The following is a 15,836-nucleotide window of genomic DNA, read 5'->3' as shown; positions in this document are numbered from 1 at the left end:
GCCGGGTGCGGAGAGCCTGCGGCCGAGGGGCGGGTCTAGGCGCTTCGGCGGAGAACTGCCAGAGGGGGCATCACTCTGCTCGCCGGATGCGCCCGCAGCCTCAGCGGACCCAACCGCCGCCAGGTTTGGGGCGTCGCTCCGCGCAGGCTGTACTGGGTTACAAAGATTTAATTTCAGGTTTGTAGCCCAACAGGAAACCGGGGTGAACAGGTTTTCCAGCCAAATGATGTGAAGGGCAGCCGAATGGAAGATATATTCCCACATTCTAGAGTACTGTAGCAGGATTAAGCATATTCTCTGTATGAAGCTACAAGTTTACAAAACAGATTTCTGTTTCTCATTTGCCATGTAATCCCTTCTACCTACATTTGTTAGGTACCCTTCTGTGTAGGGTTATCCTATAATTAGAAAATGTCTCATTTCTCAGCTGAGAGTGGCATTAAACTAGAAAGCACGTGCTATATTTATATCCCTAAATCCCCAGTGTACATCAAGAACACAAGAAATAAGAAAAAACAACATTTGAGAACATGTTCAACTTTGCTGGTAATTAAACATTTGGAAAAATAAGGCAGCCAGAAGGCACTATATCATACCTACTTAAATTGGAAACTTTAAAAAGTCTAACATCTCAGTATTAATGAGATTGAACAGAAAGAGATGCATTCTTTGGGAGGTTGTTTCTAGAGATGGCAGGATAGTAGGGAAAAAGAAGCAGGGAAAAAATGTTTGCACATTTCCCCCAAATCCTATTCTAGTATCCTTAAGGCATCCAAAACAAGGTTAAAAAAAAAAAAAGTTTTAATATCTTCATGACAGAAAAAGAATTGTAAAAATGTTAACTATCCAAAAATGAGGAAAAGATTAAGCAGGCTTGGCTGTCTGGCAGAATAATATGCAGGGAGTACAACTGAGAAACAAAATTCCCAGATTAAATGGAAAGGCACATTTGAAATACTAAGAGTAGAGAGACTTCCCTGGCGGTTCAGTGGTTAAGACTGTGCACTTCCACTGCAGGCGGTGCAGGTTCAATCCCTGGTTGGGGAACTAAGATCCTGCATGCGCCACGGCGTGGCCAAAACATTAATAAAATAAAATAAAAATAGGAGTAGAGCAATTATATTGTTACCATAATGTAAAACTACTTATGAGTAACAACTGGAAGAAGCAACCTAAGAATAATTGTGATTAGTGAAAGGGCTTATACTGTAACTATAAATGATTACAAAAGTGTTAACGATTTTGAATTGGCTAAGATATCTTACTACAGTACTTCCACTGCATTTGAATAACTGGATCTAAATTACTTTAAATTAGTCTTTGTATGAGATGATCTTCAGTTTGCCGTTCAGTTACTTAGGTAGCCTTGCTTAAACCTTGTTTTGCATCTTTCAGTGCATAGCAAGTTTGCATTTCGAATATACTTTTTACAGGTGTAGCTAAATCATGAGAGGGCACAGGTCAAACAGTCCAGGAGTGGTAAGTTTACCCCAGAGGTAAGCTAGGAATAATTAGGTTTGTTAAATCAGTCCTGAGACTTGTAGAATGATATTACTGATACAGAATGGGTTAGATGTAAAGAGGAAAGTTGGTAGTGAAAGTTCTTTACATGTTTAATTTTAACAATGATGGAATAACCCAATTAAAATGGCTTGTAATTAAATAGTTGAAAATATGTAATTGGAAGGCAAGTGAAAGCACCCAAGGCTAAAGACTTAGCTATATAAAACATTTAAAGTGATAAATGAAGGCTAAGTTTTAGGAAGGCATCTTTCAAATTAATTTGGAAGTTCTGGTTCTTTTAAATACACATTCCTGAAAGCCTATTGTTAATCTTTCTTGCTTTTGCATTAGAGACTGTTTTGTCATACAGTTTAGAGTCTTGGGTTCTTATTTGTTTGCACATTTATATATAATGTCAAAAGAAGTGCTACGTAAATGAATTTTCTTTGATAATATAACCTATTGATATTTTGCACTTACCTTAGAAATACCAATAGTAATATCTGTAGCAATAAAGTAATCCTTATCTCTCCAAGTAATCCTATTACTCCCCAAGTAATGAGTAAACATGCTACCAGGGAGATCACTTGAGGAAATTTACTTTCACTGAATGTCAATGGCTTTCTCGATTAATGTCAGTCAGTAAACACAAGTGAAAATTATTAATGGTATTTAGTTTGCAAACTCCATTTTATTCATAGTTTGTTTCTGGGTTTTTTTAAAATTAGGTCACAAATCTGGTACATACAGACAGTTAAAACTGGTTATCACTTTGATAATCAGAAGCCTCTGGTATAATACAATCTTCATGAAAACAAAACAGAGAGAATACATGGTAATAATCTCTTTGAAAGCAATGGTTGCAAACATCCATGTTTCTAAGAAAATATAACTTTACATATATATTTTAAGCAAGCTATACCTCTTACATAAATTCAGACAATAGAAGGAGTGTGCAATCATAATGCTTATTTTATGGAAAAAATGAAAATTATTATTATTATGACCTAAATGGTTTTAAGTAATTAGAGTCCTCTTGGATTGAATACAGAGTATAAAGATATTTTCCTTAATTTACAACCATCCTGGTCAAAAAGAGCTGGAAAGTTGGTCAGTAAGCAGCATTGATATTACCAAGTAAGTTTAACCTAAATTCTTTAGGTAGAAATTGTAAAGTGTTCCAATTCCAGCTACTTTAGTTAACTGAGTGAGAACAGTCTTCAGTTTTTAAATGAAGACTGTTTAAGGAATTGAGCTTTTTACTAACTTAGTTTTTATGAGAGGGTCATTTTTTAAATCAGGTTTAGAGATTATTTCATGAACTCTAAACATTCTAGTTCCTTAGTTTTCTCAAAGAAAGAGAACTTCAGCAGTAGCAGGATGGACTATCCCACACAAATGCCAGTAGGGGGCAATACTCTGAATAAGTCAAAAGGCCTCCTAGTGTATCAAATAGGAGACAATTCAAACCAGAATGAATCAATGCACACTCCGCCTAGAAGGCTCCTCTGTTTAGAAACTGGAATGAGAATTACCAACACATTTTACACAAACACTCTGGTGTGCCATCCTGTAATGGGGGTGCTTAGTTATCACCCGTGGAATATGAGATTAATGAGCTATTAATTCAACTTAAGCTTTCTATGGAGGCACTAAGGCCATGCAGCTCCTTTTCCAAAAGACATAGAGATAAAAGACAAAGAAGGTAGAGGACTCTGAAAATTTTCTCTGCTTTAATTTTCTCTGAAAAGTTAAATTCTACATAATAGTAAGAATGTTTGCTGAAAAAACTGACAAGTAAAACTGATTTAAGCGACAGACGTTCAAGATAAATTGTACTGAAAATACAATAACAAATTTTGGCCTGATAACCCTCATGCTGTCTTATAGCAAAACACTAAAATTCATGCAACAGAGAAACTGGTGACATGAGGACTTCTTCTCCAGACTTCCTGGGGGGGGGGCTGGGGGGGAATGGAGAATATACTGTTTTCTTCTGTTTGCTTTCATAATGAATTATTCTTGCTTGTAAATGACTTTCCCAAATTTTCCCAGTCATTTCTGATGAGAAATCATTCTTCAGTAGGAGGAGACCAGGTAAACTTACACGAAAGACATCAGGTGTCTTTTGAGTTCCTTCTGTCAGCTAGAGGAGCCATCAAATAGGTTCCGTAAAACTAACTCCATAACTAAAATGGCTGGTAGAACTGGAACAGGAGTAATCTGTCATTAGTATACTTGTAATAAAATAAAGCTTGTTCTGAAACCGCAAGGGCTGGTAAGAAGAGAAGAGCCTGTATAAAAGCAACTGGGTTCTCTAGAAAATGGATACAGTATACAGAATGTGAGAATATACAGAACTCTCACTCAAGTTATAAAAATAGACATGGTTCTTGGACAAAAAGCAAATGAGTAGAAAAGAATTCTCCAAACATGAACTTAAAGACACATCTGTATAAAACAACAAAATGTCATCTCAGAGCTCTGATCAGTCGTCTGTTGAAATGGCTGGAAAGGGGAGATGAACTAGAGACAGACAGGTTAAGAACCCACAGCTGATCTGTCTGACTCTTCTGGTTGGCAGTGTACACTGGTGATCACAGGCAGAGAGACTGATATATATGTATATATCTGATTGGTTGATGGTGCTTGGTGAATGAATGAGAAAACTCAAGATATTAAGTAATCTCTGAAAGTTTAAATCTTTTAGCTTCTACACTTGACAGTGTTGCACATGAGAAAGGATTCTAGGTGTTATCACCCAGAATCAACCCTGCCATTCACAACTCATGCTCCATGCCCCCATGGTTTCTATTGTGGCCAAAGGATCAGCCTAGACTAAATATATAATAGAAAATAACTCTGGCCTTGAAATGAAGAGGGGTAGACCAATAACTCATGCTCAGTACTTATAAATCACAAATACTGAAACTAATGGTCTGTTTCCTTTTGACTGCAAAGGAGATGCCATGAGCTAAAGAAAGTCATGAGAGAAAGTCAAGAAGACATGGGTAGCAGCACCTTTCCATACCCGCCTGGATTTGAAAGGAGACTTTCACTCCTTATTCCTTTCAAACACAAAGTTCATCAGTTGGAAGGGGAAAAAAATGGCTCTAAAGTTAAACAGTCCCCAGAGAAAATGAATAGTACATGAAATATGCCCTCTGTGGGCTAAAGGACAAGTTGCAAAACCAGTTAAGACACAAGAGGCAGCCCAAGGTCTTACTTAATTATGGTTTTAGCGTAGTATATAGCACAATATGGGCAGCCCTTTTTCAATCCATTCAACAATTCAGCACCATCCATGTCCAGTCCAAAAAATTCCTGAAGAGTGGGCTTTCATCTTTGGTACCACCTTACGAGTTATTCTTGGTTTGCAATAGCTGCAAAGAAGCAAAAAAGCTGGTACCTTCACCTTGTCTGTGAGTACAAATGCTGGGACTCTGATTGCTGCAACCACTGAGGCCAATTAAAATAATACTGTAACACACAGGAGTGATACATCCAATTCCCAGGTTCCAGATAGTAGCAGCCATGCCCATATAGGAGTGGGATCATCCATCCCCACTGGTTAAGGCCTTCGGTTTGTTGTCCTCAGAGTAGAATAAAACACTGTGTTCCCACGGACAAGGAACTCCACAAGAACCCATGGTCTACTTTTGGACAGGGACTTTAAGTACCACACGTGCCAGGCACAGAAACAGGACTGGCCTATGGCTGTCACACTTGGAGAAGCTTCTGTTTTGGCAGCACAAACTAAAAACTTCTTAGTGTATCCTGGTTTTAGTCCTCTCTCCTGAGTGAAGCAGCCAGGGACTGCCGAGTTCCACAAGCCCTCAATCTAATACTCAGCATTAATTCTCTCCATGGTCTTCTTCCACCCAGGCTACAATTTTCCCTTCCCATCCAGGGATGGCATCATCATCGTGGAAAACCTAGAGAAAGAAAAAAAGCCACCATGAAAAAATTGTAAGATAGGGAGTCTCACTAAACATCTGTGGTTGATAAAAAGAAGATCTCAGACATAAAGGATAAAAAAGTATAGAGGAAAGCCTTGAGTTAGAGCCTATGTCCCTTTGGTTTTGTCCCCAAAGTTATAACTGGTAAAAAATATATATATATGGTTGACCCTTGAACAACACAGCGGTTAGAGACACTGCCCGCCCCCCTCCCTGCTCTGGCCCTGTGCAGTCAGAAATCCACATATAACTTCACGGTCGGCCCTCCATATCCACAGTTCTGCATCCTCAGATTCAACCAGCTGCTGACTGTGTAATACTGTAGTAGGTATTTATTGAAAAGCGTCTGTATATAAGTGGATCCATGCAGTTCAAACTCATACTGTTCAAAGGTCAACTCTATATGTGTGTATATATATGTATGCCTTATATATCCTTAGTTCCGCATCTATGAAATGGTTAAAGCATCCCTCTAATACTGCTTTGCTCATAGAGGTTTATAAGAATTAATAAATTACTAACCATAGAGCACTCTGGGCTTCTCAAAAGAAAGCAGTACTATAAGCATTTAAAAAATGAGAAAGGGGGGGCTTCCCTGGTGGCGCAGTGGTTGAGAATCTGCCTGCCAATGCAGGGGACGCGGGTTCGAGCCCTGGTCTGGGAGGATCCCACATGCTGCAGAGCAACTGGGCCCGTGAGCCACAACTGCTGGGCCTGCGTGTCTGGAGCCTGTGCTCCACAACGGGAGAGGCCGCGACAGTGAGAGGCCCGCGCACCGCGATGGAGAGTGGCCCCTGCTCACCGCAACTGGAGAAGGCCCTTGCACAGAAACGAAGACCCAACACAGCCAAAAATAAATAAATAATAAATTAATTAATTAAAAAAAAAATAACAACACTGAATCATACATTTTGAACGGGCAAATGGTATAGATTTCATGTCAATAAAACAGCTTAAAAAAGTAAAAAAAAAAAAAAAAAAAAAAAAAAAAATTGAGAAAGGGGAAAATTTTGGCCCAAAGCATTGTAAAGAAAGGGTTAGAACGAAGACCAATCTTAACATGTGTGCATGCAGTTCTTTTCATTCATTCATTCAATTCATTTCCTAAGCCACTAATAAATAGAAAGGGTTATTAAAACATTTCAGTGAGAAAATCTTTTTTTTTTTTTTTGGCTGCACCACGCAGCATGCAGAATCTTAGTTCCACAACCAGGGATCAAACCTGTGCCTCCTGCAGTGGAAGTGAGGAATCTTAACAACTGGACTGCCAGGGAAGTCCAGGAAATCTTTACAAAATAAAATATTGGCTTTTCCAACCTTTTTCATTCTGTAACCACTATGAGAGCACTTGTAATACATCATGACTCAGAACTCTCTTTCAAAAGAAAAAGAAAAGTCTGTTTTTGGCAGATGTATTATAAAGAGAAGTGTAAGCTAAGAAAATAAAGGAGTTGAGAATAAGCATAGAAGACTTTGCAGAATTTCCTCATTTTCATTATATGAGAAACTACCACCACAATATACAGTTTCATATATTCATGCCAGTTTGTTTATTTTGCTCTACATAGGAAGCAGAAAGTTTTCTAAGGTTTGGCTACAGATAGAAAAGAGACTCCAAAGCCAAGCTTTTGTTCAATGTAGGTTCTTTATTTTCCCTAACAAAACTTTTTCCTTTTTAAAATAAAAATTCTATCCAAGTTTGATCAGAGTGATTAAGACCTTGAACTAAAGAAGCTATCAACTTCTTGGGCCATTCCCTGAACCTTCTCAGTCTAGAGTAATCAACTGGTCGGAGGCACTGGGAAACTCCTCTGACCTGGTTAGGCAACTGAGGTGCTTCTGGGTACTAGTCCTTGAGTAGAAGTCTTTGGGGTTCAAGAACAACCAACAATACCACCCAGACTCCCTGTGGATTCTGTACCTCCTCCTTGACAGTGCCAAACTCAGGATCCAGTGCTTTGAAGTGATACCGATGATTTCCCTCCCGGTCAATAGCTGTTTTAAAATCCTTCAGTGTCACCTCCCCCAACCTGCAACAAGAAGAGAGAACACTAAAATAGACTGTTTATCAGTAGGTTGGAAAGATAAGATGTTAGCTTTAAATCCAGGCCCCTGCCAAAGTCTCTGGAGGCAGAAACAGCGTGGCCTTGTTAGGTCACCACCCTTGATAACCCAGACGATTCTGAAACAGCAGAAGTTAGGAAGCCAGTCACTATTAGGGAATGAAAATGGCATTACAAATGGGTTGATCTGAGAATTTAAAATAGATTTATTGCTTTGGCAGCAGCCAAATTCCTTTTTTTCTGTTTTACTCTGAAAATAAGACACAAAGTCTCTGAAATCTAATTTGTTAAACTATCAATATGTCTAAATTCTCTTGATTTCCTTCTTTGCAACAATTCCATTTCTATAGGCTGGTAGAATTAAATCAAGCATCACCATCTTTACTTCAGAAAGCTCCCCTCTAACACAAACCAAGCAAGACTCTTTAGGAAAGGGAAATCTTATCACCTCTCTCAGCAGTTGGTTCCAGAGTTTAAAAATTTTTATTTCAAAGCCATTTACCTTAGAAGGGAGTACATTAATTGAGCGTTTGAAGGTTTTTAACATGAATTCTCTATAGGTTAGCTGCAGTCATCAAATAGTAACAAAGATCAATGAGTAATAAGTAGCCCTGGAATGCCAGGCTGTAATCCAAAGCTATCAGCAGAAGCTATTTTGAACACTTAAAAAACTGTTATTCCTAACTTGGAGCATCTTTGCATATCAGGATTGGAAGCACTATTATTGTGTCTGTACCTTGTAATGCCACTGGTTAGTGGTGAAACTAGAACTTGAATCTCTATCTCCTGTGCCCTTCTCACTACACTGCTTCTCAAACACCTTACAGCTGGTTAGATGGGCAGTAACTAATGATTCTGCCTTCCTGTCCTTTTTAAAGGAGAAATAATGATCCCAGAATCTCACCTCTTTGGTATATTGACCATGAAGGGCGTAAGTGACCGGTCAGTGAAATAGAGCACCTTCGTGCAGGCACTGCTGACAGTTGGAGAGCTCTGTGAGTGAGGCAACTCTGCAATCAGAGAGAGACTTTGTGGTCAGAATATTCAATTTGCTTCCAACGACCCATCATTTCTAGTTATTCAGTGTCCCAGGAGAATGAAGCTGCCTGAGGTCATAGCACAGTTTTCACACTCTTGCCAAACACCTTGTCCACAGGGGGTGTGTGACCCACAGGAAGTCACCACTGGGGCCACTAAGACAAGAGGTGCTTCGGACATGGATGCTATCACAAGGACCATCATTTCTCACCCGTCCCAGGTGATTCTAGCAGGGGAACAGCAACTGTTCCGACAGGCACTGTTGCCAAGAGTCAAAAGAGGTCAGAGAAGCCAGGCAAGATTTCAGCTAGGGCAGAATGGACACACAGCAGGAGCTGCAGAAGGCACTGGGAAACTGACTTGTGGAGGTCAGTGGTAGAGAATGCACATGCACTTCATGAAAAGACAGATGATTAGGAACAAGAAACACAGGAGCAAAGTAACCGTAGAAACTCAGATTCCAAGAGGCCTTATATTTCCAGTCTAAAAGGCAAAAAGTCTACTTTTATCCCTTAGCTACAAAGGATCTATATGTGTTGGTCCCCGTGGTTGTTTTTTTTTTTTTTTAAATAAATTTATTTATTTTGGCTGGGTCTTCATTGCTGCGTGCAGGCTTTCTCTAGTTGTGGTGACCGAGGGCTACTCTTCGTTGTGGTGCGCGGGCTTCTCATCGCGGTGGCTTCTCTTGTTGCGGAGCACGGGCTCTAGGCTCGCGGGCTCAGTAGTTGTGCCTCCCGGGCTCTAGAGCACAGGCTCAGTAGTTGTGGTGCCCGGGCTTAGTTGATCTGCGGCATGTGGGATCTTCCCCGACCAGGACTCAAACCCATGTCCCCTGCACTGGCAGGCGGATTCTTCACCACTGCGCCACCAGGGAAGCCCGGTCCCCGTGGTTTTTAACTCAAATTTCTTAATCCATATCTTGTCTCTATTCTTTGTATAGGTACTTATGGAAAAATTTAATCAACGAGTTATTTGTGATTATGACTTTAAGAGAATAGAAGAAAAGACCAATTAAAAACTTTTATCACAAGGACCAAAAACAATAATTAAACTTTTATTAAAATATCTCCTGCAATTCCAGCTACATGTTTTCTTCATTTATTCTAGGCATTGATCCCAATCAAACAGGCAGCCACCAGAGAGCAGTTCTAGGAAGGGGTTTTTTGGTTTTTTGGTTTTTGTTTTTGATTTTTTGGCCACACAGCGCGGCCTGTGGGATCTTAATTCCCCAACCAGGGATCAAAACAGGGCCCTTGGCATTGAAAGGTTGGAGTTTTAACCACTGGACGGCCAGGGAATTCCCTAGGAAGGGGTTTAAAATAAGGAAGTAGGAGGGATGAATAATACAGGAGAGAAAGACAAGGGAACATTCTCTCTTTGCACAGCAATCAATCAGTTTTCAGAATTTTTTTCAAAGAATGCCAATTATTGAAACCTACATGCCACGATGTTCCTTTGACTCCAGCACCTAGAACAGGGCCTGGCACACACTGGCTTTTTAATAAAATAAAATATTCACTTTTATCATTAAATTTATGATTGATCCTTTCACTCATTCATTCAACAAACATTTATTGAGCACTTACCATGCACTAGATTTTGAGAATATAAAATTAATTATATGTCTCTGACCTCAAAGATTTCACAGTCCAGTATAGATGACAGGTATGATAATAAATAATTACAGTACACTAAAATCAGATTGGTACAAACTGCACAAGAAGACTGAAGATGGAGTAGTTAATTCTACCTGGAAGAGGTCAGAAAGGTCCCATAGTTGGAGAATTGTTAAACAAAGCACCTAAAAAATATATCAGATACAGAAGTTGGAAAGGGCATTCCCAGAATGAAGGGTACTTGTAAAGGCACGAAAAGGGATGGATCATGTATTTATAAAACTGAAAGTCAACTAGTAAGGCTGGAGTGTAAGTAATACATTGGGAAGTAATGGAAGATGAGGATAATAAAGTAAGCAGGGCCAGATCACAAACGACTCCACCAGGCTAAGATGTTTAGATACTAGTCTTAAGCTCTGGGGAGATATTAAAAGGAAGTGATACAATCAGACTGGCATTTTAGAAAGGTCAGTCTAGCAGCAAGAATGGGTCTAGTATGGGTTGGATGGGACAAATTCTGGAAACAGTAATCCCATTAAGAGGCAATTAAAATAATCTGAAAGATGAGGAAGGGTAAGATATAGCCCTGGAGCTAGACAAGGGATGGATTTGAGAGACCTTTAGAAGGTAAAAGTCTTAGTACTTTGGATATAGTTGAACATCAAGATAAAAGGGAAAGGGAAAAATAACTAAGATTTATGATCTAGGAAAACAGATGCATGGTAGTTACCAGTACCTAAGATAGGGGAACAGAAGTGTCATCCATTTAAAATGTTTACTGGGTGCCTATTATGTATCAAGTACTAGAGATACAAAAATAAACTAGGTACAATTCCCACCCATTAAGGAGCTCAAAGTCTAGTGGGGTAAAATAGCAAAACAGTTATAATATAATAAAATAAAATATGAAAATAATATTGCTATGGACTCAGTTGTGTCCTCCCCAAATTCATATGTTGAAGCCCTAGACTCCCATGTGACTGTATTACAGATAGCACCTTTGAGGAGGGATTAAAGTTAAATGAGGTTATAAGAGTGGAGCCCTGATCCCACAGAATTGGTGCCCTTATAAGAAGAGGAAGAGACACCAGAGCGCTCTCTCTCCACCACGTGAAGACACAGCAGGTAGGCAGCCATCTGCAAGCCAAGAAGAAAGCCCTCCTTCAGCAGAACCTGACCACAATGGCATCCTGATCTTGGGACTTCCAGCCTCCATAACTGTGAGAAAATAAATTTCTGTTGTTTAAGTCACTCAGTCTATGGTATTTTGTTATGGCAGCCCAAGCTGACCTACAAAATGTTATGTACACATTTTAGGTGAATTTGAAGGTAAGAGTATGTCAAATGCCACACAGAGGTCTAGTAGATAAAGACAGGTTTGGTAAACAGGTCATTGATAACACTAGTGAGAGGAGTTTCAGGTGACTAATGAAGAAGGCTGAGTTGGATCGCACAGACTTTTTGAGTAAAACAGAAAAAGATTAATGAGGGAAAAACAGTCTTACTCAACATTAACTCATGTGATAAAATGATAATGGCTGTTTCAGGGTGACAATACTATAAAAATCATATACAAAAACCTCAGAGAATAAACGACCCAGAAACATAGCCTTGTGTATACATGTGTGTGTAAATTTAATACATGATTTTAAAAGGCATCACAAATCAGTTTTAGCTTTTAAGTATAGGTTCATGATCCATTTGGAGTTGATTTTTTGTATATGGTATGAGGTATGGGTCAATGCTCTTTTTCTGAATCATTTGTTGAAAAGCCTATCCTTTTGTCATCAAATAGTTTTTGCACTGTTGTTGAAAATCAACTGGCCAAATATAAGTAAGTCTATTTCTGAACTTTCTACTCTGTTCCAATGACCTATGTGTCTATCCATTCACCTATACTGCACTGTCTTGATTACTCTAACTTTATAGTTAGTTTTGAAATCAGGTAGTGTGGCCCTTCAATTACTTTATTTTTTCTCAACTTTTTTTTTTTTGAACTATTCTAGTCTCATCCATATAAATTTTAGTATCAGCTTGTTTATATCTACAAAAAGTCTGATAGGATTTTTATTAGAATTGCAAGAAGCTATAGATCATTTGGGGAGAATGAACCATCTTCACAATGTTGAGCTATGTTTTCCCCATCAAACAAGGCTGCTTCCCAATTAATATGATGTTGATAAACAATAATTTTGTAAGTGGTAAAAAACTATGTAATAAAAACCAGATTATTTTTAAAATCTATCATCTCCCTTGTTTCTATTTGTTCCATGTTTTTTGTTCCTTTTCTCTTTTATCCTCTTTTTCTCCTCGCCTTTGGAGTGTGTATGTGTGTATGTGTATGTATGTATATATATGTATATGTGTATGTATGTATATATATGTATATATGTATGTGTACATGTATATATTTTGGTATTGTCTTCAAAGCCCAGTGTGTTTAGATTCTCAGTTTGGATACACCATTTCAACATGTAAACTATATTTTAAATAACGAGATATTTTACTTTTTTTCCTATTGGATTGGGTATTTTTACAATTCCTTTTTATCTCCACTATTAATTTTTTTATTTAATTCTTTGAAAATTTAGTGGTCGCTCTTGGATTTAAATACACATCTTTAATTAGTCAGTCAGCTTTCAAATGATATTTACCACATCACATGTAATGTAAGAACTACAGAAGTGACAACAGTAGAGTCCTAATTCCTCCATCCCAATCTCTGTATTATTGTCATACATTTTACTTTCACATATGGCATAAACCAGTAATACACCAATATATTTTTTGCTTTAAACAGCCTGTTATCTCTTAGAGCAATTAAAAATAAGGGGGGGAAGGTCCTTTATATTTACCTTCATTTTAACCACTTCTTTTTGCATCTCCTAGTTTCTTTCATATCACACTCTTCCTGTCTGATGAAATTCCTTTAACATTTCCTGCAGTGCAAGTCTGCTTGTAATGAATTCTCTTGGTTTTGTGTAAAAAATATATATATACTCTCTAGCTACAGAATTCTAGCTTTTTATAGAATTCTAGTTTTTTTTCTTTCAGTACTTTAAAAATGTCCCCCCACTATCCTATAACTTGCAAGGTCTGATAAGAAATCTGTAATTCTCATCTTTGTTCTTCTGTATGTAATAATTTTCCCCCTCTCTGGTTACCTTCAAGATTTTCTCTTTTCTTTGATTTTCAGCAATTTGACTCTTTTGTTGTTGTTCTTGCTATTCATACTTCTTGGAATGCTCAGCACTTCTTGGATCTGTAGTGTGATGTTTTTAAGCATTTCTGGAAAATAATTGGCCTTTATCTCTTCAAATACTTCTTCTGCCCTGTTCTATCTCTTCTTGTTCAGGGATTCTAATTACTTGTATCTTAGTCTGTTTGATATTGTCCCACAACTACTGGATGCTCTGGGTTGTTTGTTTTTTCCTCTCTCCTACTCTTTTTCTTTTTGTATTGCAGTTTGGGTAATTTCTATTGACCTATCTTCAAGTTCACTGATTCTTTCCTTAGCTGTGTTGAGTCTTCTGATGACCCTGATGAACCTGCTGAAGGCACACTTTTCTCTAGTTGTGGTGAGCGGGGGCTACTCTTCATTGCGGTGCACAGGCTTCTCATTGTGGCGGCTTCTCTTGTTGCAGAGCACGGGCTCTAGGCGAGTGGGCTTCAGTAGTTGTGGCACACGGGCTCAGTAGTTGTGGCTCGGGGGCTCTAGAGCGCAGGCTCAGTAGTTGTGGCACAGGGGCTTAGTTCCGCAGCATGTGGGATCTTCCCAGAGCAGGGCTCGAACCCGTGTCCCCTGCATTGGCAGGCAGATTCTTAACAACTGCACCACCAGGGAAGTCCCTGAAGGCACTCTTCATCTTTGTAATATTTATTTTTATTTCTAACATTCCATTTGACTCCTTTTCATAATTTCCATATCTTTGCTAAAATTCCTCACCTGTACGTGCATTATATTAACATTTTTACTTCAGCCATTAACACAGTTTTTAAAAATTCCTTTTCTGATGGTTTCAACATCCTAGTCATATCTGAGTCTCCTCTTGAATAGACACTTATTGACTCTTGACAGTGGCTTATATTTTTCTTGCTTCTGTGGATGCCTCATAATTTTTTATTGACTATCAGACATCATGTGTAAGACAGTAGAGACTAAGGTAAAAAAGGTTTATGTCTAGAAATGGGCACACTGCTTGTACTTCCCGGCTATTGGTGGGGACAGCTGAGCCAATCTAGTCAGGAATTGAGCTGGGATTGGGATTTTTGTTAAGGTTACTTTCAGCACACCATCACCTTCAAATTTCTCTAGGGTTATGTTTAGGAAGGCAGCTGGTTTGCTGGAGGGTCTTTCCTCAATGTTCCTGCTCCACCCTCAACTTTAGACTTTACTTGTGTGCCTGTGCCTCAGAGTGTCTCTTCACACGTGTGCCCCTCCCACAGAGGCAGACTGCTATTGCTTCTTACACAGTACTTGCTCATCTGGTGGTGAGGGATGAGGGGGGCTTCTCTGTTGTCATGATCCAACCTCAGTCTTGAGGGTGGGGCTTTCTCAGTGATCCTACTCTTTCCCCAGTGGTAGGCAACCTCTACTGATCTAAGTCCAATACAGTTTCCTGCCACTCCCCTGGGGTAGAGAGTGCTTTCATCCTTTTTTCTTCCCCCTAGCTGAAATAGGTCTTCACCTTTGCCTGGGAAAGGGAGGGAGGGGCAACAGAATTTGCTGCCCTTTCTTAGTGGCTTAAGACTTTTGTTCCTTAAGGGACAAAGGTCCAGATGGGGCTTCACATTTTTCCAGCAGTGACAGGTGCTCCCCTCCTCTGGGCCTCCACCACCAAAACAGGTTTTCTCTAGACTCTGTTCCCACAACAAATCTTTGTCATAAGCACCCAAATGGAAGTCGATGGAAGAGTCAGCAAGTAGGTGCAAACTATTCTTGCATTCATGGCCCCCAGGGTTCCTATACTCTCTGCTCAGCCTTTCACAATTCATTAAAATCTTAGCTGTTTGTATGGTGGTCCCATCTTGCTCCTATGCTCTGCCACAAGTGAGCAAGTGCTGTATCCTATCTGTCCATTGAGGGACCTGTTTACATTTCTGGCTAGTTAGCCACCCTCTGATTTCATCTCTCTGATGGATCCAAGAAAGTTATGGTATTTTACACTATTCAACCTTTTCTTTCTGTTAGCATAGGAACAAGGCTCCTTCCAGGTCTTTTTTAAAATTCACTTTTTAAAAATTGAGGTAAAATTCACGTAACACAAAACTCACCACTTTAACCATTTAAAGTGTACAATTCAGTGGCATTTAGTACATTCACAGTGTTGTGTAATCATCACTATCTAGTTCCAGAACACTTTCATTATCCTTAAAAGAAATCTTGTACCCATTTAACAGTCACTCCCTTCCTAATCCTGACATCTGTCTAATCTACTCTACTTTCTGTCTCTATGGATTTGCCTATTCTGGACATTTCATATAAAAGGATCCAAGCAAATTGTGCCCTTTTGTGTCTGGCATCTTTCACTTAACATTTTCCAGGTTCATCCATGTTGTAGCAGGTATCAGTACTTCATTCCTTTTTATGGCTGAATAATATTCCACTGTATGCATATATAAGAAATTGTTTATCCACTCATCAACTGATGGACATT

The 15,836-nt window shown here is 39.0% G+C and overlaps 1 protein-coding gene across 6 annotated transcripts in view; it reads right to left on the bottom strand.

Moving 5' to 3' along the window:
* Window positions 1-3,795: 3,795 nt before the first annotated feature.
* DIXDC1 (DIX domain containing 1) overlaps window positions 3,796-15,836 on the bottom strand; it is a 73,571-nt gene continuing 61,530 nt past the window's right edge. For all 6 annotated transcript variants that reach the window (XM_061203971.1, XM_061203970.1, XM_061203972.1 and 3 more), the window contains 3 exons: window positions 8,430-8,535; window positions 7,384-7,492; window positions 3,796-5,438 (listed from right to left, as the gene is read on the bottom strand). In XM_061203971.1, coding sequence (XP_061059954.1) covers window positions 5,358-5,438; window positions 7,384-7,492; window positions 8,430-8,535 — 296 coding nt within the window. In that variant the 3' untranslated portion in view covers window positions 3,796-5,357. The remainder of the gene's footprint in view (window positions 5,439-7,383; window positions 7,493-8,429; window positions 8,536-15,836) is intronic.

Source organism: Eubalaena glacialis, chromosome 10, assembly GCF_028564815.1.
Source record: "Eubalaena glacialis isolate mEubGla1 chromosome 10, mEubGla1.1.hap2.+ XY, whole genome shotgun sequence".
Taxonomy (NCBI): Eukaryota; Metazoa; Chordata; class Mammalia; order Artiodactyla; family Balaenidae; genus Eubalaena; species Eubalaena glacialis.
This window is presented reverse-complemented; position numbering and strand designations above follow the sequence as displayed.